The 23,930-nt window shown below is 35.0% G+C and overlaps 1 protein-coding gene across 3 annotated transcripts; it reads right to left on the reverse strand.

The window, feature by feature from the left end:
* LOC139966069 (MYCBP-associated protein-like) lies at positions 1-23,331 on the reverse strand. Of its 3 annotated transcripts, none has more exons than XM_071968725.1 (22): positions 23,153-23,331; positions 16,795-16,961; positions 15,794-15,962; positions 15,095-15,201; positions 14,459-14,627; positions 12,433-12,552; positions 11,617-11,680; positions 10,985-11,067; positions 10,181-10,302; positions 9,854-9,978; positions 9,355-9,580; positions 8,682-8,948; positions 8,319-8,465; positions 7,437-7,553; positions 6,863-6,984; positions 6,211-6,320; positions 5,465-5,494; positions 4,855-4,872; positions 3,479-3,514; positions 2,833-2,909; positions 1,002-1,211; positions 1-537 (listed from the first exon to the last, which is right to left on the reverse strand). In XM_071968725.1, exons 1-22 carry the CDS (start codon positions 23,205-23,207, stop codon positions 448-450), a joined length of 2,631 nt encoding a protein of 876 aa, XP_071824826.1. In that variant the 5' UTR covers positions 23,208-23,331; the 3' UTR covers positions 1-447. The 3 variants fall into 3 exon arrangements, with proteins under 3 accessions (XP_071824826.1, XP_071824824.1, XP_071824825.1); XM_071968723.1 differs by lacking the exon at positions 23,153-23,331 and adding an exon at positions 18,172-18,377; XM_071968724.1 differs by lacking the exons at positions 3,479-3,514; positions 23,153-23,331 and adding an exon at positions 18,172-18,382.
* Positions 23,332-23,930: the final 599 nt, after the last annotated feature.

Consider the following 23,930-nt stretch of genomic DNA (forward strand, 5'->3'; position numbering starts at 1 on the left):
TTCAGTTAACAAACACATGTTTTTATTGGAGATGCCTATATACTCAGGAGATGTGCCATTGAAATGAACACTTTAGAAAATATTATATAGTCTATGTAGCCTAAACCATTGTTAGCCATAATCAATTTGGAATGCTCAATTATAAAAAACATGGACTTATTAGAAGTCTCTTGCAAATGAAATATAATTTTTTTTAGAGGAACAAAGCAAAAACACAAACCCTATTCCACATCTTTATATGATTTTTTTCCTTTTTTTAATTCCAGGGACAGAGGAGGGGTGATGTAAAGACTAAGTATAAATGAATATGAAACCTTTTCATATAAAAGATAATGTTAGTGAGAAACATTCAACTAAGTCAAAAAATACTTTTGCTGAAGTGTATAAATATCAAGGTTTTGTTTAGAGTTGTTTTGAACAACATTCATTATATCTTCAGAGTGGTATTTACTGCAGAGTATTTAACTCTTGCTTCTTTTGAATATCTTCAAAAAGTCCTGCCATCTGCTCGGCTGTGTCTCCAAGTAAATTATAAACCTGAAACAAAACAGAAGATATTACTTAACACAAGTAACCTAAACCTAGCTAGACATTATTGAACAAGAAAATAGAACTTTGGTGAATCTTAGTATTGGCATCCAAATATAAACATATAATGTTCTTTACATGTATGTATCAACAAAGAAATATCAGAGAATACAGATAAATTAGTTTCAACGGTCAGCATTAATGTAATAGGTGACTATTTCAGGGATTTCAGGAAATATGAATTAATCAGTAGCAATTGAAAGAATGGAAGTATAAAGAAACTACCTGACCATTTTTGGTGATTCTGAACCATCTTAAAGTGCTAAAAGGTCAACATAGGTATGATGCAGTTTGTCTCTTTCCTACTTTGAAAAGCGCTTTGAAACGCTGTATTAAGCGCTATATAAGTGTAATTTATTATTTATTATTATTATTATTATGCAGTTAAGAAAACATTGTTGATAGTCTCTCACCATAATGTAAAGTTTATTCCTGTACTTGGCATCAAGGACTGGATCTCCAGTCTCTGATGGAGGAGGATAGGGCCGGACTGGCATCCGCTCCACCTTCCTGTCTCCTCTTGGAGTTTTTCTTTCCCTCAACGGTTTTGGACTAGATGTCTCTCGACTCTTTCCTGCTCTGGATTTATCTTGTTTACTCTTTGGTCTGTCTTTGTCTTTGTCCTGGAGGTAAGAAGTTTCAAAGTAAAGAGAGGCAAATTTGATCTGCTATCAGCAGAACATTGTTTAAGACTTTTGAGAACAAGCTAGATCACACCTATGAGAATAACAAGTTTGTTTGATATCTTGCAAAGTGGACTACTGGTTGGTAGGTACCATGAAACTAAAGTACAGAGATGTTAGCTCTGGTAGATGGTAGAAGCTGATTTATAGGACGATGGGGAAAATAAAGAATAGCATTATTTACTTCCTCAGATGTAAGTAAGCTTCCTATAATACTTGAGCTACCATTTAGAATAATGTAATACCTGTATTACTTGAAACTCTGTCATCCACATCCTATATTGTCTGGACCTAACATCTACACAATAATAATTGTGTAAAACTGTACAAGTTTCATATTAGTACAGATATCTAAGCTCTTGTAGGTGAGTAGGAGGACCATAGACTAGTAGGAGGACCATAGACTACTATAGGTAATACTTGAGCTATCACTCTGAACAATGTAATACCTGTATTATCTGAAACTCTGTCATCCACATCCTATATTGTCTGGACCTAACATCTACACAATAATAATTGTGTAAAACTGTACAAGTTTCATATTAGTACAGATATCTAAGCTCTTGTAGGTGAGTAGGAGGACCATAGACTAGTAGGAAGACCATAGACTAGTAGGAGGACCATAGACTACTATAGGTAATACTTGAGCTATCACTCTGAACAATGTAATACCTGTATTATCTGAAACTCTGTCTTCAACATCCTATATTGTCTGATCCTAACATCTACACAATAATAATTGTGTAAAACTGTACAAGTTTCATATTAGTACAGATATCTAAGCTCTTGTAGGTGAGTAGGAGGACCATAGACTAGTAGGAGGACCATAGACTACTATAGGTAATACTTGAGCTATCACTCTGAACAATGTAATACCTGTATTATCTGAAACTCTGTCATCCACATCCTATATTGTCTGATCCTAACATCTACACAATAATAATTGTGTAAAACTGTACAAGTTTCATATTAGTGCAGATATCTAAGCTCTTGTAGGTGAGTAGGAGGACCATAGACTAGTAGGAGGACCATAGACTACTATAGGTAATACTTGAGCTATCACTCTGAACAATGTAATACCTGTATTATCTGAAACTCTGTCTTCAACATCCTATATTGTCTGGACCTAACATCTACACATTAATAATTGTGTAAAACTTTCATATTATTTCAGCAAATTGTAATAACACAAATGAAGATAAATGTAACTCTCAAAGACCTGTAAAGTTGTTACAAAACACAATGTGCATGACAATATAAAACTACACTATTGGCTCCATTATCCAGGTTACTTTGTTATCCAGACAACCTCCGGTCTTGAATAATGTCCAAATAATCCAGAGTTTGACACTATTATGGCGTCCAAATTTGCTTAATTTTGCAAGTATTTGCATTTTTCTATTCTGTATTATTAGTTCTGTATTATTGATGAGGGAACGGTGTCCCATTTGCAGTAAGATACTTTCTAATCACACATTTAATCTTGACTGATATCTCTTAGCTTGGTGGGTAAAATTCCTTTAAAATATCACATCTATTAAGAGGTTGCAGTCTGACTTACATCCTTCTTGCCTTTCTTGCCATCCTTCTTATCTTTCTTATCATCATCTTTGCCTTTTTTGTTCTTCTTGGGGTCGCCTGTTAGAGAGTTATAAATATAATTATGAATGAATGTCATGATAACAAAGATCAGTTATGTCATCATGCCAGCTTTGGAATTTCATTCTTCAAATGGAAAAGGGGTTATGTTTCCTAAGATGTAATATAAATACCTCCTTATCTGACAGAGCTACACAAATATACCCATAGTTATAACAATTTTCTGTGCTTTTACTTGATGATTCCTTAAGACCATCCTGTGCTAGTGACCTCTGAAATTATAAGTAACTATTTGTTAGAGTGATTTATCAACCCAGAATGCAAAGGTCATAACATTGCTTACATCTAGAATGTTTTATTTTATGCATAAAATCCCATTAGCAGCCTCCACACATCCCCCTATTCCCCCACCCCTTTCCCCTACTTTTCCCAAATTGTACTGTTTAATCCTATTCAAGTCTCCATTGATCTGAAATGTATACTCCAGAAATAGTCTTTTGTAAATTAGAACCCCTTTATACTGTAAAATCCTTCCTGACAGTGTACACCACTGAGTCCCACAAGAACCCATGGATTTCTTCTTCTTCTTTAATGAATGTGAGACATACCTGGTGAGTCTGCACTGTGTCTATCCAAGGCAGGTTCTTTAGTAAGCATGCAAAAGATTATGAGATAGAGGGTTAACAGGAACTAGCAGTCAAAATAATTCAATATGAAAACTAAATGACAGATAAATAAGGAATTCCTAATGACAAGATACAAACATGCACTGTTAACAGAGAATATCCAGACTCAACATGTGAGAGGAAAATCATCAATCGTTTCTGTAATTGCAGATTCCATATTTTGTTTAACTTTTCACAAAATGTGCAATTTGTTTTTGTTTTGTACTGTAGAATTTCTATCCATCTGCAAGCTCATTTAGCATGTATAAACACATCACATTAAGCTCATTCAGCATGGATAAACACATCACATTAAGCTCATTCAGCATGGATAAACACACCACATTAAGCTCATTCAGCATGGATAAACACATCACATTAGGATCATCACATTAAGCTCATTTAGCATGTATAAACACATCACATTAGGATCATCACATTAAGCTCATTTAGCATGGATGAACATATCACATTAGGATTATCACATTAAGCTCATTTAGCATGTATAAACACATCACATTAAGCTCATTCAGCATGGATTTACACACCACATTAAGCTCATTCAGCATGGATAAACACACCACATTAAGCTCATTCAGCATGGATAAACACATCACATTAGGATCATCACATTAAGCTCATTTAGCATGTATATACACATCACATTAAGCTCATTCAGCATGGATTTACACACCACATTAAGCTCATTCAGCATGGATAAACACATCACATTACGCTTATTTAGCATGTCTAAACACATCATACTTTCTAGCCATTGATACAGTGCTTGTTCCATTTAGACACATAATTAAGCAAATATTTGTAAGGCGTGAATGAGATCCAGGCTACAACAAAGTCTCTTTATCATGGTATCAGGGATTGCAGTATAAATATATCTGTGTGCAGATTGAATATTTGGTATTATCCTCATGCAACATTCTCTTTACTTTAGAGTTAAAAATGGAAAGAATAAGAAAACCTTTAATGAGTTTCATTTATTGTGATACTTGCCACATAGTTTACAACATACAGATATATACTAGTGATAGTTCTAAAAACTAAGCCTAACCACTTATTCTACCACAGTAAAGAGTAACTTCTTTCTGATATGCAAGGATTATACAGCAGTTGACTTTTAAAGCAGAGAAAATAGAGTTAATGGTGTTTCATCACAGAGGAAAAAGTGGTTGTTCTTTGTAAACAATGGTAGGGATCATTAATGTTAAATGATTATGAAAGGGGTGAAAATAATATAATTGTTAAAATAAATGAAGGTTCGTTACAATCAAGTGCTTATTAATGAGATAATTGATACTTACTCTTCTCCTTGGGAGGCCCTGTGGAGCCAACATGAAATGAGTAAGAGGATAGTGGAATGAGTGACATGTTATGATTTAAACATACATTCAAAATGAATAATCTGTTATGACTTAAATATGCATTCAAAATGAATTATCTGTTATGACTTAAACATGCAGTCAAAATGAATTATCTGTTGTGGCTTAAATATGCATAGAAAAACCCTTCTTAATGAATGATCTCAATATTTACAACTTTTGGTTTAAAAAGGCACAAAATTAAAAAGATTCTTACTATTACTTGGACTGATGTCATGAGATGCGTACTATATAACTCATTATACATGAAGCTCCTTAGCAAGTTAAACATACATGGCACACCTGTATATATAGTACTGTAGTGTGAAGGACAACACAATTAACTTGATGAGGGTTCATGGCTTCATTCTTCACTCTACACCACATTGACCAACTAGTCCCTCAAATCAAACCTTTATCATCCATCAACAATTCAACTTTTCATGGTTGGTCAATCGTGTTTTCTTTTAACTAAAAAGGACCATAGCAATGAGTTTTTATACATGATGTCCACATTTAAACATAAGATACTGTATTCATTACATCTACTTACCACCTCTCAAGGTATCGTTTGCTGATAGGACTGAAAATTAAACAAAGAAATTCAAGATTAAACTTTGTCAGTAGGTATCGTCTTCACCCTGTCTCGCACCAAAGGGCAATTATTGAAATATCTGTAGTTCTTGAGTCCTACTAACATATCTACTTAATCCTGGTTAAAGATTCCCCTCAAAAAGGAGAGAGGTAGTATTTAGAAAACTTAACAGAACATTTTGGAGAAATCTATCTAATTGTTGGATAATCAGATTGAACCGAAGGAAAGACAACTCCTAGAATTTAAATTACCACAAGGTATGGTTATAGAAACAATGAAGGTCATTTAAAAGTTATGTAAATAAGTTTGCAAAATATAACAGTGGCAAAAACATCCAGCCATTTAAAGATTACTGAATGAATATGAAACCAAGATGAATTATCAAGAACGATCCCAAAGGTGTAAAGCAGGTTGTTGAGTTGACTATTAATTGCATTCTTATTGCAAAAAGTACTCCAAAGGTTTTGGAAAATTGCTGAACCAAAGACAAGAAGCTTCTTTCAACTAACACTATGCATTTTCTGTGATAATAGATTCACATTATTAATGCCTCTACTGTTTTCTTTGGTTTAGAGTAGTAAAATGATTAAAGATCATTACCATTGATTATTCAACTCACAGAATGGTTCAGAAAGCATAATTTTCAATTTACAGAAAAAACAAACTGTTTTCTGTTTAGAGTATGGTGGGTGAGGATTACTTACTATCAGGCATTGATGGATAGGTTGGATTTTTCTCTGGGAATCCAAGAGATATTCTTAAAGATTCAGCCTCTGCATCTAACATATCTGCTGCTTCCATCATTAACTGGTACCTGAACGAGTAACCAATCAAACAGGTAAGCAAGATATCAAAGCAATAGGCAAAGAAAATATATGAGAACTAGCCAATACAGATCTTACATAAAAGGATTCTCTTGCATTTTTCAATGCAGAAAGACATTAAGACAATACTATTAATATCTGCAGGACACCTAGAATAAAGATGCTTGGATTGACTAAATCAAAGTTGATGTTTTACATTGACTCTGTTCAGTTCATATGTTTCCAAAGATAGACCTTTTTTAGGAATGCTGGACTTTATTCAGTCTCCTGTAAAGCTTGGTTGGAATGGAAGTCTGACTGAAAGACCTCTCTTTTTCATTATCAAGGGGGATTGTTACTATTCTCATTTTTCCTTAGTATTAACAGTCTCCAATCTTCATAATGCAATGACTTTCAGTTCCTACACAAAAGACTGGTCAGTGCTTTTGGTATCCAAACATAAATTATTCATTCTTTGTGAAAGAACAAAGTTTGGACTGTAAATTGTTGTTATGATAAGATGATGTTGGCTATGTGTGACTACTAAACTCACCCTAATCTATACTGTTCTTGCTGTACAGGCATCAGTGGAGGGAATGAGAGAGATGCCACCGATGAGTTTAGACGGGTCAGTAGTTCTTCTCGCCTTTCCTCATCCTCTAGACCCAGCAACTCCTAAGAAGTAAAAATCAGAACAGATTATATTAGAACTGATTCAGGATCAACTCTATGTTGGCATAAAAGTGCTATGGTAAAGTGGATAAGGGCGGTGACATTAGAAGCAATGAAATGTAGCATCTGGGAGGTTGTGGATTTGACCCCTAAAGAGGATTTACATCATTGAGTAATCCACAGTTTTCCCATCTGAAATGGTCTCCAAAATGAGACTGTAATGTGATAGCCACCTTAAATGAGTTGTAAGTAGTAAGCCATTGGGCTTCTCTCTCACATACCCATGTGGCTGCATAGCATCGTAAGTTACTGCTTTCCAGGTCCATATTATATTAGTGTAAAGCATGATGGCTTGGCAACGTAAAATAACTGCTTTCCAGGTCCATATTATATTAGTATAAAGCACGGCTTGCAACAGGCTACATATGATGATATCTCTGACATATGCTACTTACCTCTTTCAAGCCTTGCACAGAAAAGTTCCAAGGTGGCACCTCTAAATCGTCCTCATCATCATACAGATCTTTCCAAAGTTCCTTCAAATTAGTGACAACCTCATTAGAGTAGTGCATCTGTTAATGAATGAAAACCTCATTAGAGAAGTGCATCTGTTAATGAATGACAACCTCATTAGAGTAGTGCATCTGTTAATGAATGACAACCTCATTAGAGAAGTGCAACAAAACCTTTTCAAACTGAAAAGACAACAACCTATTGCTATGATGGTGGTCATTTGATACAGAGATAAAAAACAATGCACTTCATTGGCTTCATTATTCAATTTCTATTTCAGGTGATGTAGAAAGGTCGACAACTTTCTAATTTGTGTCTTGATTAGCACCGACGTCAAACAGCTTTCTCATAAAGCAGTCTTAACATCTGTTGTAATCACTAACTACTCACTAACATGTAATATTCGTTTGGCATCTGAAACTACCAATCATACACTATTTCGCTGTTGAAATGTTGGAAATATAGGTATGCCATCAGACTGAACATATGTAAGATGTGTTTCACACTGTAGCTATACAGTAAACCTGTTACACATACGCATCTTCTTGCACTATTTCTTAGTTCAGAAACACATAGTTTAAATGATGGTACTGCATGACAAGTATTACATATGAAAGTTCTTAATCCTAAAAGAGAGGTTGAAATGTTCAAAATAAAATATGTTTACAAAACAGTTTAAACGGTTTACATCCTCCTTTTAGAGGCTTACATCCTCCTTTTAGAGGTTTACATCCTGATTTTAGAGGTTTACATCCTCCTTTAAGAGGTTTACATCCTCCTTTTAGAGGTTTACATTCTCCTTTTAGAGGTTTACATCCTCCTACCTGAGGGTTTTCTTTCTCAAACTGTTCTTCTTCAGTTATGTAGGCATCCACTGGAGAGCGAGCCCTCTGAGGGGTGCGGATACCGTCAACAATCTCATCAAGAACCCTCCTGACAGCCACCTCTGCTTGTCTGTGATAAAGCTCTTGCTGTTGATATCATATAATAATGAAATAATCTGATCATGATCTATGGGTTATAGTTACCTCTCATAAACCCATCTCAAAATAAGCATTGGAATAAATACGATGGAGACCTCATCATCATATCCTATTTTACAATTGACCTGATGTTTAAACATGAAAAGTGACCTTACATAGAGAAATTAAAAAAATTTTGTTTAGATGAAACCAAATGATTCTAACCTCAATGTCATTTCTCTGTTTCTTGGTTTTATCTTCTTGCAGTGCAATACCTCTCAACGTCACTTGCAGAGTCGCCCCTCCACAAAGGGTAGGTTTCGTATCCAGCTGCCAGGTCTCTGAGAAGATGCCAGGATTCGGTGACTTGAAGATGAACGGAAACTGGAGCTTGTCACCTGGCAACAACACTCCACTGCTAGTGTTGAAGTAAAACCGCTGTACTTTGCTGTTGCTCCTTGCTGCTTCAAATGGATTCACCTTGGGGATTTTCTGTCAAAAGTAAACCCAGAATGCAAGCATAGTTCTGCATCTTTAGGAATTCAACTGCTCTAGGTTACTATTGCAATATGAACTTGTTTATCATAGTGAAAATCATCAGTTGAGAATCTCCAAAAGAACATCAAATAACATAAATTTGATTTCAATGGTTTGTAAAGCTGTAAATACCATAGAAATGCCACGCATTATTTATTAAAACCAAACACATATAAATACTATATTTGTCTGTGAATCATGTGTGCTGTAAATAGGAAGCTTCTTAGGTTAACTAGCCTTTGAAAACATTCCCAAATTAACTGTTAAAACCTAGCACTACTAGATTTAACTAAATAAATGGAAAATTTATCAAAGATGAAGATGATTTTATGAGACTTTCGTCTTCATCTATGTAATCTACCTTCCAGTCGTAGTGTAGGCTGGTTGTACCATCATTCACCAACTCTAAATAAGCAGTGGTTCTTTCCCCAGCAAATGATTCAAAGGTAACTCTTGCTCCACTAGCTACTTGACCCTTCCCACTGCAGCTGTCCCCAGTCCATCCAGCACGGAAGCCTTGGAAAACCAGGCAAGGACCAGAAACAGGGCCCTCCATGATCTCTGCTTCCTTTTCGACTGAAGGTGCACTTTTATGTGAGAAAACAGATAAACAAAGTGAATACCTTACGAGAGGTTGGAAAATGAAACTTGTTGTTTCTTGCATGATTCTGTGTATTATTTCCAATCCATAGTAATCCTGTAACGTATGCTTTATTGTTTATGATAGAAACATTAACAATATATGACATGATATGTAAGGTTCTTGTTCTAAACAAAGGCAACGATTCATCTTGTAAGGTTGTACGTTGGGAAGATATTTCTTTATAGAGTACCTTCATATAGGCCCAAACTTAACTTACATGTTTTCCTGGTTTTCAAGAGAGTCCATCTCTCTGGTCTCATGGGTCCTCTTCAGGGATGATTTTGTTGCAGTAGACGGCTTGTGAGGTTTGTTGGTCCCAGAAACATGCAGAGAATCAAGATCCTATATTAAAATTGGAATTAAACAAAATGTTGAATTGATAAAAGCATTTAGTACAAAAGGTTGAATAGGTAAAAGCATTTAGTACAAAAAGTTTTGGTTAGGCTTATTCCTTCAGTAGATCCAATTAATATTAAGTTTAATATCTCTAAATCTAACAAGTTTCAAAACAAAAGAAACTGATCAAATTGACAATTTAGCTCACTGGTTTAAATGGATCTAGTTCCTCCATAACTGCAATTAGTTGATCTCTTCTCTGTTTGAGGTACTGAGACTGGTGCCATGGGTAGTAGACAGGGCTGTTACGACCCTCTCCAACTGGTAAACCTTTTGAAAGCAACACACAGACAAAGTGAAAGTTTGAAACAAATTTAAATATCCTCTCACAATGCATTAACTAAAGTAAGCAATTTCTCTCGATTTATTCCAAGAGTGTTTCAGTGATTAAAGTTTACTCTCCAATTTTGCTGGAAACAACCAAATTTTGCAGATGATTTTTTCTTTTTTGAAAGAGAAAATAATGATGAAATATTTATATTGGGTTGTGTTATAAATTTACAGATATGGTAAAATGTTATATAAAAACAATTCAACCCTTCCAACTATTCTTGGGTAAATAGTCACAGCTTGTTACCATTTCATGGTAGCTCCAAAACTGCCAGAATACTGTCTTCCTAAAAATACTGACACTTTAGAATTGTCAGCACGAGGAACAGAAAACAATAAATTTGAAAGATTTGTCCAACTCACAGGACTGCATAAATTTAAAGTGACAGTACACGGTTCAACCTTCAGGTGAACTGCACATTGACTCACAATAGTAAGCAAGCAAACAACTGTATCAAGAGTATCCTTGAATAGAATTGTATTGAGTGGTTAGGTCATATTATATACCTCTTACTGGTATGTTGAAGCACCATTGGGATTCAGTCAAGTATTGATTTATTCAATCCCATATCACTGTTAATTTCAAACTAACTTGCTTGAAAGCCAGTCACTATTTACTAACCCATTTCTTCTTTGATGATGTTTGGATTCCTGATGTGTTCAACAGGAGGTGCATAGCCCCTCTCAGTCTGTGATAATGTCATACTAAAAGAGAACAAAACAAAAAACATCATTGAACATCTTTCATCAGATTTTATGCCTTCAGTAATAGAGTGAACTCTAGTATTAAAAGTAGAAACTTTCATACTATTACAACAGCTATTGCAGCATGAGAACATAACCACCTTTAAAACTAACCACTGAAGCAGACATGTAGCCAAAGGGGTGGGAAGGAGGGAACAGTGGTGTTTAGAGGCTAAGTTCCCTTGAGGAAGCATGAAGAAGCAACACTGGGGTGGGAGAGGAGGGAACAGTGAGGTTTAGACTTTAGAGGCAAAGTTCCCTTGAGGCGGGGTGGGTGAAACAGCAAACTTGAGGCAGTGACAGCTTGGAGGGTCCTTGGGGGTGCAGTGCAACAATGTTACCAGTTTGAAGGCTGAGGTAGATATGAGTGCATATGTATAGGAGACAGGTAAGAGAGGAGTGAAGTAAATTATATAAATTGGAATGATAATAGAATGACTAAAGGATTTAATGAGAATAGTGACTTCAACAGAACCCCTCTTTGACACCCGAGAAAATAAAAATACTCACTGAATTCCAGAAAGATCATTCCCAATTCTCTCTTGTTGTTTCCAAAATTCACTACCAACACGATCTGTGTTCATAAAGCAAAGATGAATAATTTCTACTTGTATGGGTGATCCAAAATGGGAGGAAACTTGAACACAATATTAAGGAATGTAAGGGAAAGAAACATCTATCATACACACAATGAATAATCATAAATTACACTTTATAAAGTGATGAATAACAAAACAAGGTACTTGTTGAAATCATACTTCAAATATAAAAAAAATCTTCTTGATGACTGGTCAAGAAATAAATATACCCACCCTTCAAAGAGCACACAACTATTATCTTTGTTACCAGTCTGTTGTTTCTGTATCCATTTTTATTTACTTACATCCTTTGCCATAATCCATTGCTGGTATGGTTCGATCTATCAAGTACCATTTTATTTACTTACATCCTTTGCCATAATCCATTGCTGGTATGGTTCGATCTATCAAGTACCATTTTATTTACTTACATCCTTTGCCATAATCCATTGCTGGTATGGTTCGATCTATCAAGTACCATTTTCATTTACTTACATCCTTTGCCATAATCCATTGCTGGTATGGTTCGATCTATCAAGTACCATTTTATTTACTTACATCCTTTGCCATAATCCATTGCTGGTATGGTTCGATCTATCAAGTACCATTTTATTTACTTACATCCTTTGCCATAATCCATTGCTGGTATGGTTCGATCTATCAAGTACCATTTTATTTACTTACATCCTTTGCCATAATCCATTGCTGGTATGGTTCGATCTATCAAGTACCATTTTCATTTACTTACATCCTTTGCCATAATCCACTGCTGGTATGGTTCGATCTATCAAGTACCTCTGCTCCTGGGTCTTCCTGAAATCACTGGCCTGGTTCATAACCAAGGTATCAACTGGTTTCTGAAGTAGCTCTGCAGAAATTAAAGAAGAAAGAGATAATCCCCTGACTATAGTTATAGACGTTCAGCAATAGTTAATTTGCTGCTACTGGGTAAATTACCTACAGATAACGCTGCTTCTAGGTATAGCAATAATCATTTCAATGAAAACATGAAGCTCTGTCTTTTGTTGCATCAGAAGGGGTGGGGACATAGAGTAGCATTAGGGTGGTTGTAGGGGTGGGGTTGGGGAAGAGTTGGGTAGGGTGGGAGTTGGGATGGTGGCTGGAATAGAGGTGATAAATTTCTTTCACCAAACAGTCAGTTAAATAAATTTGTGACCTTAACAAAACAAAAAACAGATGGAAAACATTCAGGCTTAAAAAACAGTGTGTCATCTGCTCTTTCAGTGGGTGCTGTAGCATGAATTATTAATCACTAACTTGATATGTATTCGTAGCATGACTTATTAATCACTAACTTGATATGTATCCATAGAATGACTTATTAATCACTAACTGATATGTATCCGTAGAATGACTTATTAATCACTATCTTGATATGTATCCATAGCATGACTTTTCAATACTAACTTGATATGTACCCATCACATGACTTATCAATCACTAATTTTATATGTATCCATAGCATGACTTATTAATCACTAACTTGATATGTATTTTTAGCATGACTTATTAATCACTAACTTGACAGTATCCATTGCATGACTTATTAATCACTAACTTGATATGTATTCTTAGCATGACTTATTAATACTAACTTGATATGTATTCTAAGCATGACTTATTAATCACTAATTTGATATGTATCCATAGCATGACTTATTAATACTAACTTGATATGTATTCTAAGCATGACTTATTAATACTAACTTGATATGTATCCGTCGCATGACTTATTAATCACCTACTTGATATGTATCCGTCGCATGACTTATTAATCACTTACTGGTATGTATTCATAGCATGACTTATTAATCACTAACTTGATATGTATTCATAGCATGACTTATTAATCACTAACTTGATATGTATCCATAGCATGACTTATTAATACTAACTTGATATGTATTCTAAGCATGACTTATTAATACTAACTTGATATGTATCCGTCGCATGACTTATTAATCACCTACTTGATATGTATCCGTCGCATGACTTATTAATCACTTACTTGATATGTATTCATAGCATGACTTATTAATCACTAACTTGATATGTATCCGTCGCATGACTTATTAATCACTAACTTGATATGTATCGTAGCATGACATATTAATCACTAACTTGATATGTATCGTAGCATGACTTATTCATAACTAACTTTAATGTATCATTAGCATGACTTATTAATCACTAACTTGATATGTATCCGTAGCATGACTTATTAATACTAACTTGATATGTATTCTAAGCATGACTTATTAATACTAACTTGATATGTATCCGTCGCATGACTTATTAATCACCTACTTGATATGTATCCGTCGCATGACTTATTAATCACTTACTGGTATGTATTCATAGCATGACTTATTAATCACTAACTTGATATGTATTCATAGCATGACTTATTAATCACTAACTTGATATGTATCCATAGCATGACTTATTAATACTAACTTGATATGTATTCTAAGCATGACTTATTAATACTAACTTGATATGTATCCGTCGCATGACTTATTAATCACCTACTTGATATGTATCCGTCGCATGACTTATTAATCACTTACTTGATATGTATTCATAGCATGACTTATTAATCACTAACTTGATATGTATCCGTCGCATGACTTATTAATCACTAACTTGATATGTATCGTAGCATGACATAGTAATCACTAACTTGATATGTATCGTAGCATGACTTATTCATAACTTTAATGTATCCGTCGCATGACTTATTAATCACTAACTTGATATGTATCCCTGCTGTCGTTTCCGATCTATCATCTTCCTCTGCCAGTTGATTAAAGCTTTGTTTTCATCAAGAAATGAGTCTCTGGGAGCTGGTTGGGAAGTCTGGTCCTTTTGATGACTCTTCACACTTGGTGTCTGTGGTCTTGATTGGATCCCAGGAGGAATCTAAGAAAAGCAAATGTAAAAACATTAACAAATACTTCTTCAGTCTCATTACTGTTGAACAATGAGCAATGAAGATAATTTTAGGAAATTGTTTTAATGAGCCCAAATTCAGGAAATGACAGCAAATATAAGTTTCCAGTCTAATTACTGAGGTCAACAACATAGTAACATTGTAGGGTCACATCACCTTGGTCAACAATCAAGGAGAAGGAAGTTGGGTCTACATTAATGTTACTGATCTCTAAAGATTAGCCACCCTTTCTACACGATAAGTCCGTGCAAAATAGTCATATAAAGTTTGAAGAAGCCTCAGCAAATGAAAAATGTAAAACAAAGTGTCACATTACTTGCATAATATAACATTTAATGTTCATGGGTATTAGAACTGTTACTGATGTTCCATGAAATATGTACAATTGGAAAAGAATAATACGGCAAAGGGAGATAAATGGAAGATTTGTTCTTACTGTAACATGGCCTTGTTGTGCAGCTTCTTGAGTAAATTCCTGCATTGTGCCCAGAATGCTATGCGGTATAATGTTACCGCTAGCATCGAACCTTGGCCCACTAATACCTGTGAAATAAACAGAAAACTAAATGAAAGGACATGTCTGGAAAAGTAAGGAAAGTTGAAGAGAGAAATAATATCATCAAATGTATTTGACAGTGATGCTTCTTTGAAAAGAGGAAACTCTATGTTTTTAAGAATGGGATGGAAGGTAAGGAAGGGGAGGAGGTATTTACTCATAAAACCAGTAATTCTGCATTGATAGGCAGTTTAGCACTCTTTTTCTTTGCAAATAGATCTATAATAAATCTTCATTTTCTTGTCAACTGGAAATAGCTCACACTGGCTCCATTTTGAAAATTATACAGAGAGCTGTAGTGTAATCTACTGAAAATATATTATTTATACCCAAAGAGGATGGTAATGATGATGATAAGAGGGGAGGAGGGAGGGGGGGTCTACATAGATTGCCTTAGTTACCAGCCTGTATTCACTGATATCATCACAAACCAGCTTCATCTATCATGAAAGCATATAATAGTTACTGATGTCTATCCAAAGAAGGACAGCATCTTGAGTTAAAAGCAATATTTCTATCTTTAAAAAATCTCAACCTAAGCCCTTCCTGAAGAAGTTAATGAGGTCGCAGAATACTCACCGGAGAAATCATCACTTTTGATAGGAGCATGAGGTGGAGCGGGCTTAGCAATCAAGACAGTCTTCAATGGTGGTTTATCTAATTCAGATTGAGGCTTTAACTTGCGGACTACCACTCTTTTATTCTTGTCTGGTCCAGCCGACTTCTCGGGAGGTTTTGGAGCGTGCAACTGTAGAGACACGAGTGGGTTTATTACAAGCAAACACGTCTTCTAATTTGTATGGGTACTTACAGTATGTGTCTCAATGATAACACTCACTGATAACAAAGGTACATAGAACCTCAGATTGTATGGTCACAGACTACCTCAACTCATAACTTTCACAATATTTGAGGAATGAGAGAAAATGGTTCCTTTGCTTTCGCAGAAGTTGCTTATTAACAATGAAGAGCCAGTTAATAACATGCAGGATTTGCATTGAAGATTCATACATGGGGTATTCAGTCATCATAACATCTTCTGTATTGAAGTTATGACTGAGGAGAATATACTCTAAAGCGACTTTTTGCTTTTGCTTGAAACTTTTTGGAAACATTACCAAATATAAGCAATTTTACTCAAGATTAAATGGCAAGTGACCAAACTGAGACAATCTGCTCTATATTTTTACCAAATGTTTAGTTGGTATTTAATGATTACATTCCATTCTCTAAAAGCAAGTCAGAAATCTGCAGTATTCTTTACTCTTTTCTTAATATTTAGAATCAAGTATGGACAGTATTAATGCAAAACCTGCTTTAGTATGTTCTATTAAGACCACTTCAAATACCTTGACATTTAATTATCAGAGCCAAGAGCATGCTACAGCATTGTGTTCTTAGTTTCTATTTTCCAAGAGTATGACAACTAAATTTGGCATAGCCCACAAAACCAAACTTGAACAAGATATACTTTTCATTGTTAGTTCACAATACTACTTTCATAGGGATGTAAAGCATGCTCACCATTTCCCATAATACAACTTCTCTGTTAACTTATTTGTTGAACATCATAAAAATACCTTTGTAAGATCATTTTGTTGGATGGCCAAAGCCTGGATGTCGTCACCATCCAACACTTGTTTACTGGGTGGTACAACCTCCTCCTCTAACAGCTGAGACTGTGTGGGACTTACTGGTTTCTCTGGGGTACCATCTCTTTTATTACGACTTGTTGACTTTGATTTGTCTATTAAAAGAAAAAAAGAAACACATTAATTTGGTAAACATGTTGAAAACTATGTATTCAAATAACTAACTTATTGTATAAAGGAAGATATCATGTGGAAAAGTGAGAATGCTGAAAGGCTAAGCTACAGTATATGGACAGTCAGATCATCCATTTTGTCATCTTCTTACACACAAGCAGCATAGCATGGTTCCCTCACTTTTCAACAAATGAAATCCCAGATTTTCTTAAGTCCAAAACATGGTTCGTAGTTTACTATATAACACACTACTAGGTTAACTTAAGTAGGCCAAACCGCTAATAAACCGCAAATAATGATCATATGTGGCGAGGGGGATCTTCCAAGAGCAATTAATCTCACACATGACATGCCGTAGCCTTAGCTTTTCAGTTTTCACCAGTTTGTTGAATGCCGTAAACTTATCTCAAATTTCCAGCGACCTTGCTTGAGTAATTCTCACTATAATGCAATGTTAGATCTGTGCCTTAGCTTAAATGCATGAAGGCTAGGACAGAAAGTACAAATCACAGGGGAGTATAAATCCATAATTGACCACTCCGGACAAAATATTCTTCTTCTTCTTCTTTTTTTGCAAAAAAAACAAGAAGTGTTCATATGAGAATCTTCCTCACTTTTCTGTACTGAGAGTTCAAACTTCAAGGACTTTCATGAAACCACAAAAAAAAAAGGTTTTTCCTTTTTCCTACCTTTTCCCAAAATTTCCCATTTTCCTGACAGCTTGGGAATAATTGGTTTTGAGTTGATCTTTCAACTTTTCTATTGATCCATTAATATCATCTGAAATATGTGTCTTTTTGTTTGAAAAAATGTACAAAACAGAGAAGCATACCAAGTAGTGATATTAAAATACGACTTGTGTTGAAAGTAATGGCTAGCTGTCACAGCTTTGCTTGTCCAGAGAAAGCAGTTGGAGAGTCTGTTTGGAACGCAAACATATGAAAGGAATACAAACATCCTAAAGTAACTCAGTATAAACAGGACCTCATAAAGAACTTAATGTAGGCACTGATAATCTCCCACTTACACTTGACCGTTATACTTATCTATGACCATTACACTTATCTATGACTAGCAACTCTACAAGCTTTGACATTATGTTGTGACGGGATGAAGGTGGGTGGCAGGGGGGGTGGGGAGGGGTGGGGAGAGGTGGGGAAGTTACATTGCTGCAGAGAAAGTGATACTAACATGAGCCAATTAAATGGACCATAGTGAACCCAGAGGTCAGTCTTTTGGAGGACCGACTAACAGATGTAGAATGTTCGGAACTGATGGAGTTACGAGAAGAGGATCTCTTTCTGAGAGAAGATGTAGGTGAACCTTGGCGGCTCTTTCTCTCTCTTGGCGATGACATTTTCGAGAGAGCAAATTTATGGATTCAGTGTCTAAACAGAGATATTATTCTTGATCAATGTAGATCCCAGAGAATGGTTCCATGCAGCCTTTGCCTAACATTGAGATTAATATTTACAGACACTAAGACCATCAATCCATGTCAGAGTAGAACTTGTTGGTCACCTGACACCTCCAAGCGTAAATTTGAGTCCCAGAACAAATGTGATGGCTGTACAGGCTTACCATTCAGTATGTATGGTATAAGACACTTCTAATACTTGTAACTTAACAGTTTAGAGATGATATCTATACAGATCTACATGCAACATATTCCAAGTATCCGCATGACAACGTATTATTTCATATAATTACAAGTAAACTTCCAAGTTGAGAATATTTATTCAGAATTGAAACATCCGGAAAGTAACGACTGCGAGCTCAACAAGTATATACAAATCCAATATTGCAAATACTAATAAGTCATGAAACCTGATGATGCCACTCAAAATAAAACAACAGCACCAAAACTGATCAAACAAATCCCCTGGCATTCATGAGTTCCTTGATCCGTATGTAAAATATACACAAAGAAAGAACATAATTGCTATAAACAGACTCAATTAATAATGTAACATCAACTCTGTATACTACTAGAGCTACACTGTGGCTGTAAAAGGCTTCAAATCAACAAGAAGAAGATACAAATATATTGGCTTGATACAGCCGGGACTTTACAAATGACTCTATGGTGTCTCTATAGTTACACCACTGTAACTAACTGATAACAGGGCAGCTCCTGTTGACTGGGCACAAACATAAGGACACTTCCAGAGTAAACATATATCATAGGAGTCAAAAGACACATCCTAACTTTGTCAAGTTATAGCAGGCTAACTTCAATTGTTTAAACAAATACAAAACAAACTATAGTAGATGGGTGTGAATTTCAAGAACAATGGACCCACTTACAATTAGTTCTGAAGAGACATCTGCTCACCAACCACTTAAAATTGCCAGGAATCCATTAACAGATTACCTTCAACAAGAATTGTTTACATCACACCTACATCAGTACCTTGACTATTTGGTGTTCCCCATCCAAACCTATCCCTTACAGAATAACATATCTTGAGAAGAAAAATAAATTAAAGGGTAGTAAAAACTTCAAGGTATGACTGTTTGAGAAGGGGTGTATCAGAATCGGTTCTCCTGGTCAGACCTGGAAAACAACAAGACAATGTCTTGGAAGTTTCATCTTCACTGGTAAGTGTCACTGGCTCTTAGGATACAATAGGTTAGCTTTAGAGTTAGGCAACATATATCTGTAAATTAGGCCTACATAATGAATAGTTATAACACATTATTTCCCTCCAGATTGCAGTATTTAGGTAAAATCATATGCGCAGAGCTAACTTGAAATAATTTGTAAGTAAAATGTATTCAAGTTAACTACAATGATTAGTTCCAAACATGTAGGCCTACTGTTTCCCTTTTGCAAACCCATTGTAAGAGCTTTTTGAGTCTAGCAGATATTTGACATGCAGTACAGATTCTTCTCTGCCACACTTATGACTTGGCCGTGATTCTCTTACAATCGTTCAAGTTTAAGCAGCTTATGCCCATTTAATTGGGATGCTCATTCCATACTACACAATCTCCAATATAAATTCGACTTCTATTGTTTCTACCTCAGTTAAGAGGCTGGACTGATGTGATCATAATTTTATAGGTTTGCAGTCAGTATCAGTTAATCAAACATTCCAGATGTTAGTATAATGCATGATCACCATTCTTAATGCAAAAGAATAAATTAAATACTAACTTTTCTTACAGTTTCACTCTTCCTTTACTCTTTCACAAAACTACATTACAAAAAAAAAGTTCATTTGGAGCTATTTGGATTATATGAAGCAATAAAAGATGAATTTGGAGGGCTGGGAGCTATCCAACGTAAAACTGCAGGATACACTGGAGATGATTGGAAAACTGCAACGTACGTCTCCTACGGATCAAGGCATTCTTATGTTTTCCTTGGTTCATTTATAATCTTGAGTACCTCCAATGAGGATGACAAGAAAAGTACACTGTATATAAAAAAAACATTTCGTCGATGTCAGCACATTTTTGTGCACTTTTATGTAGACCTATTGTATGTGGGGTACACAACCATGGTCAAAATGAATTCTGTATACCTAGTTAGAATAGCCTACATGCTACGAATGTGTATTCAAGAATGGAAATGGAATGCGCTGAACAGAATGGTTTAATGCACACATCTTATACAATCAGCAATTCAGGAACCAAAGGAAAGCAAAGAAATATGACAGAAAACCATGCAATGTATAACAGAAGGGCACAGACATTGTCCAATTTTGCAATTTGATGCAATTCTTACTATAAGATTGAAACAAACCACATATACCTTTTAACTTCCCACTTGTACTCTTATGTTACACATCAGGTATAAATGGAACATTATAAAGATACAGCTTATTATAGTTGTGCAAAATACATGTACACAAACATTAAGGCATTTGTAGTGCACCAACTGCTGACTTAGTTCTCCCATGGCTGTGAAATATGAATTATGCACACTAACGAACCTACGTGGGATTGTCCAGAAAACAGGACAAATGATGTAGTGATTTTTAAATGAGTAAAAAAAGTCAAATTTGTTGCAAGCTAACAATCAATATATTGTTGTTGAACTCAAAATTAATAAACTCCATCTTCCAGAGGTTTGAATGATTACACCATGATTCATCATGGGCATATCTGAAGGGATAACAATGTTTCAGATCAAAGGGTGTAAAGACCTTATCACATTCCAGCCAGTAAACTGAATTCCCATGTTTCACTAAGGTAAAGGTATGTTAGCATTGGGGTGTTTACTTCATATTTCATAACTGACTGGTGGATTGTACTTAGTGATTCACTTACAAATAAAAAAAAAATGAAGGAAAAGACTAAGGCTTGAATATGATTGTGTGAGAAGGCAACAAAACCATTTTGCTTATTCAGCAAACTATCTGGCAAATTATGTAAAGCGTGTTACCGCACCACTAAAGTACAAATCTAACTTACAACATAAGGAAGCTTACTTAAAAGTAATTCTTGTAACTATTTGTTGAAATTTCAACCATGTGGACAAGTTTGCAGGTTAAATTTCACCATTACTTAAAGTATTTGTAGTTAGCAATTGTATTTTATAAAATTTGGATTTTCCTAGCTTCAACATTTATTTAAGTCCCCAGGAATGAGGGTTGCACCATTTTATTTTGAAACTGTATTCACAGAGGGTCACATAATTCCTTGCTGTGTAAATCAGCACAGTTGACTGAAGATACCAAAATGGTTACACAAACAAATGCTTGTAGTCTTGGTAGTTTGTCTAAGCAATATCCATACAATGCATACATTCTTACAGACTTTACAGACATTATGTTACTTATTTGGCATAGCTTAAATCTTGTTTTATAAGTAATATTGATCATAGGAAGAAGCCAGGCACTTTCTTGGTTACTCTTGACATTGAATACTGTTTTATGCATCTAATCAACAATGCAGTAAATAAAATTTGATAATTTTCAAACTTTAAATTTTTTTGCTTTCATCAGATTTTGATAAAAATTGCAGTAGCTATCTGCATCATTGCAAGAATATCTATTTCTTCATTATTTACCAAACTTGTAAATGGTAGGTGGTCATAAATTTATTCACGTCTAAAGTTTGTTCTCTCCTGTATTTATGAGCAAGAATTTTAGAAAAGAACATATTTCTAATATTATATAGAAGGCTATGTGCACCTGAAATATAAAAACTACCCAACCAAATCCCCTCCCCCCCCCCTCCTCACCTACATTCCATTTGATTTTGCTCATGTTTTGAATAGTTTATTATTTTTTGTATTCTGTACTTTTGTATTTAACAAATTTTTCTTTTTCTCCAGTGTAAAGTGCTTTGAAATATGTCTTACACGAAACATTCTAAAAATGTATAGCCTATTATAAGTATCAAAAGTTACAGTGAATCCAAGCACTTACAGTCTGTTCATGTTAAAAATGCTACTTGGGGACTGAACATAATACCATGAATGAAATTTGAACATCCCACTTTATTCGGTGGGAACCAAAGGCCTACTGTAGCCCACATACCCTCCAAGTTACATAAAAATCAAACTGTACATCAAACTGTTGAAGACTCCATAACCTTAACGTTGGGTGACCTAGCATTAAGGACCAAATCTGTTTAGGCCAACTACTCAACCAAATCAAACATTGAATGAAGATAACAAAATCTCATTGGAGCAAAAAATGAACACTTTGAAAGATGCCTTATCTGCATCAAAGACATCACATTACAATTCTTGTCAACAAAAAATTGTCTTCTGTTTTTTCCCCTCTCCTATTGGGTCCTTGATAAGGACTTAAGTGTCCTTCCTGATCCTTTTTTTTCTACTAAACTAACCAACCTGAACTAACTAACTAGGCCTAGGGGCCTAAAAAAGTAAAGGCAGTATAGCCTAGAGCTAGGCCTATAGGCAAGGCCTAAGTATAAATTTCAGAATATAGCTGTTGGAAATATATGGAATTCCAGCTCTAATCGGTTAGGCTCTAATAATGTCTTGACTCTTTTTTTTTTATAGTTAGCATAGGCTTTAAAAAATTTGATAAAGTTGGGATGTTCAGTGTTGTATACAGTCACAGTAAACTAAGGACTAACCCGACTGTGTAGCCTAACGGCTATGCCTCATATTACAACTTAAGCTTAGGCTACGGATGCCGTTTGCCAGCCTTAGCAACCACAATGAGTTAAACATTTCACTTCTTATTACCACTCGATTTCGGCCTGTCTTTACGAGACGGCTTTGTAGTAAGTCTGCTATTCATATCTTAAGTCCACCCACAATTAGATGCAGACAAATATCAAATAAACGATTCCTGTCCACATACTTTGCTTGACAACGATACAGACTTTTTTATTTTGCACACTCGACTCGTAACAAGATCAGGTGATGGTCAGGTGACAAAGAAAGAGGGCGCTACACTAAAAATAACAAGGGAAAAACTGATCTATTTTATGGTCATTTCTTTTGGTCGCTCAATTAAAATGATTTAATATGGCTACAATCCTGCATCCCACACAATCGTAATCCGAAAGACAATATTTCAAATTGAATTGAAATTCGAGTATACATTTTATTTAACAGAAAAAGACATTATTTTGAGAAAAAAAGTGGAATCTGTTGAGACAGTCGAAATTTTGAGATGACAGTCGAAATCGAGGAACAAGTCGAAGTTTCGATTTTAAAAGGTTTGAGATCAATTTAATTTCTTTCAGGAAAGGGTACACATTTTAAATAAACGTTACACAATATAGTTGAATTTTTAGAAAATTGCCAACCTTCGAGATAAAAAGTCTTAAAGTTGCCTAGTTGAATCTTTGATACTTAAGTCCAACTTTCGAGAAACTTTGTCCAAATATTGAATTGGTATTCATTCATTGTATTTGGAGATAAGTAGTCCAAAAATGTATGTAGAAAGTAAACATTTGCAAATAAAATAGCCACCATAGTAACTTTTCTTTCAAATTAACATTTTTTGGGGGGAAGC

Source organism: Apostichopus japonicus, chromosome 4 (assembly GCF_037975245.1).
Source record: "Apostichopus japonicus isolate 1M-3 chromosome 4, ASM3797524v1, whole genome shotgun sequence".
Classification (NCBI taxonomy): domain Eukaryota; kingdom Metazoa; phylum Echinodermata; class Holothuroidea; order Aspidochirotida; family Stichopodidae; genus Apostichopus; species Apostichopus japonicus.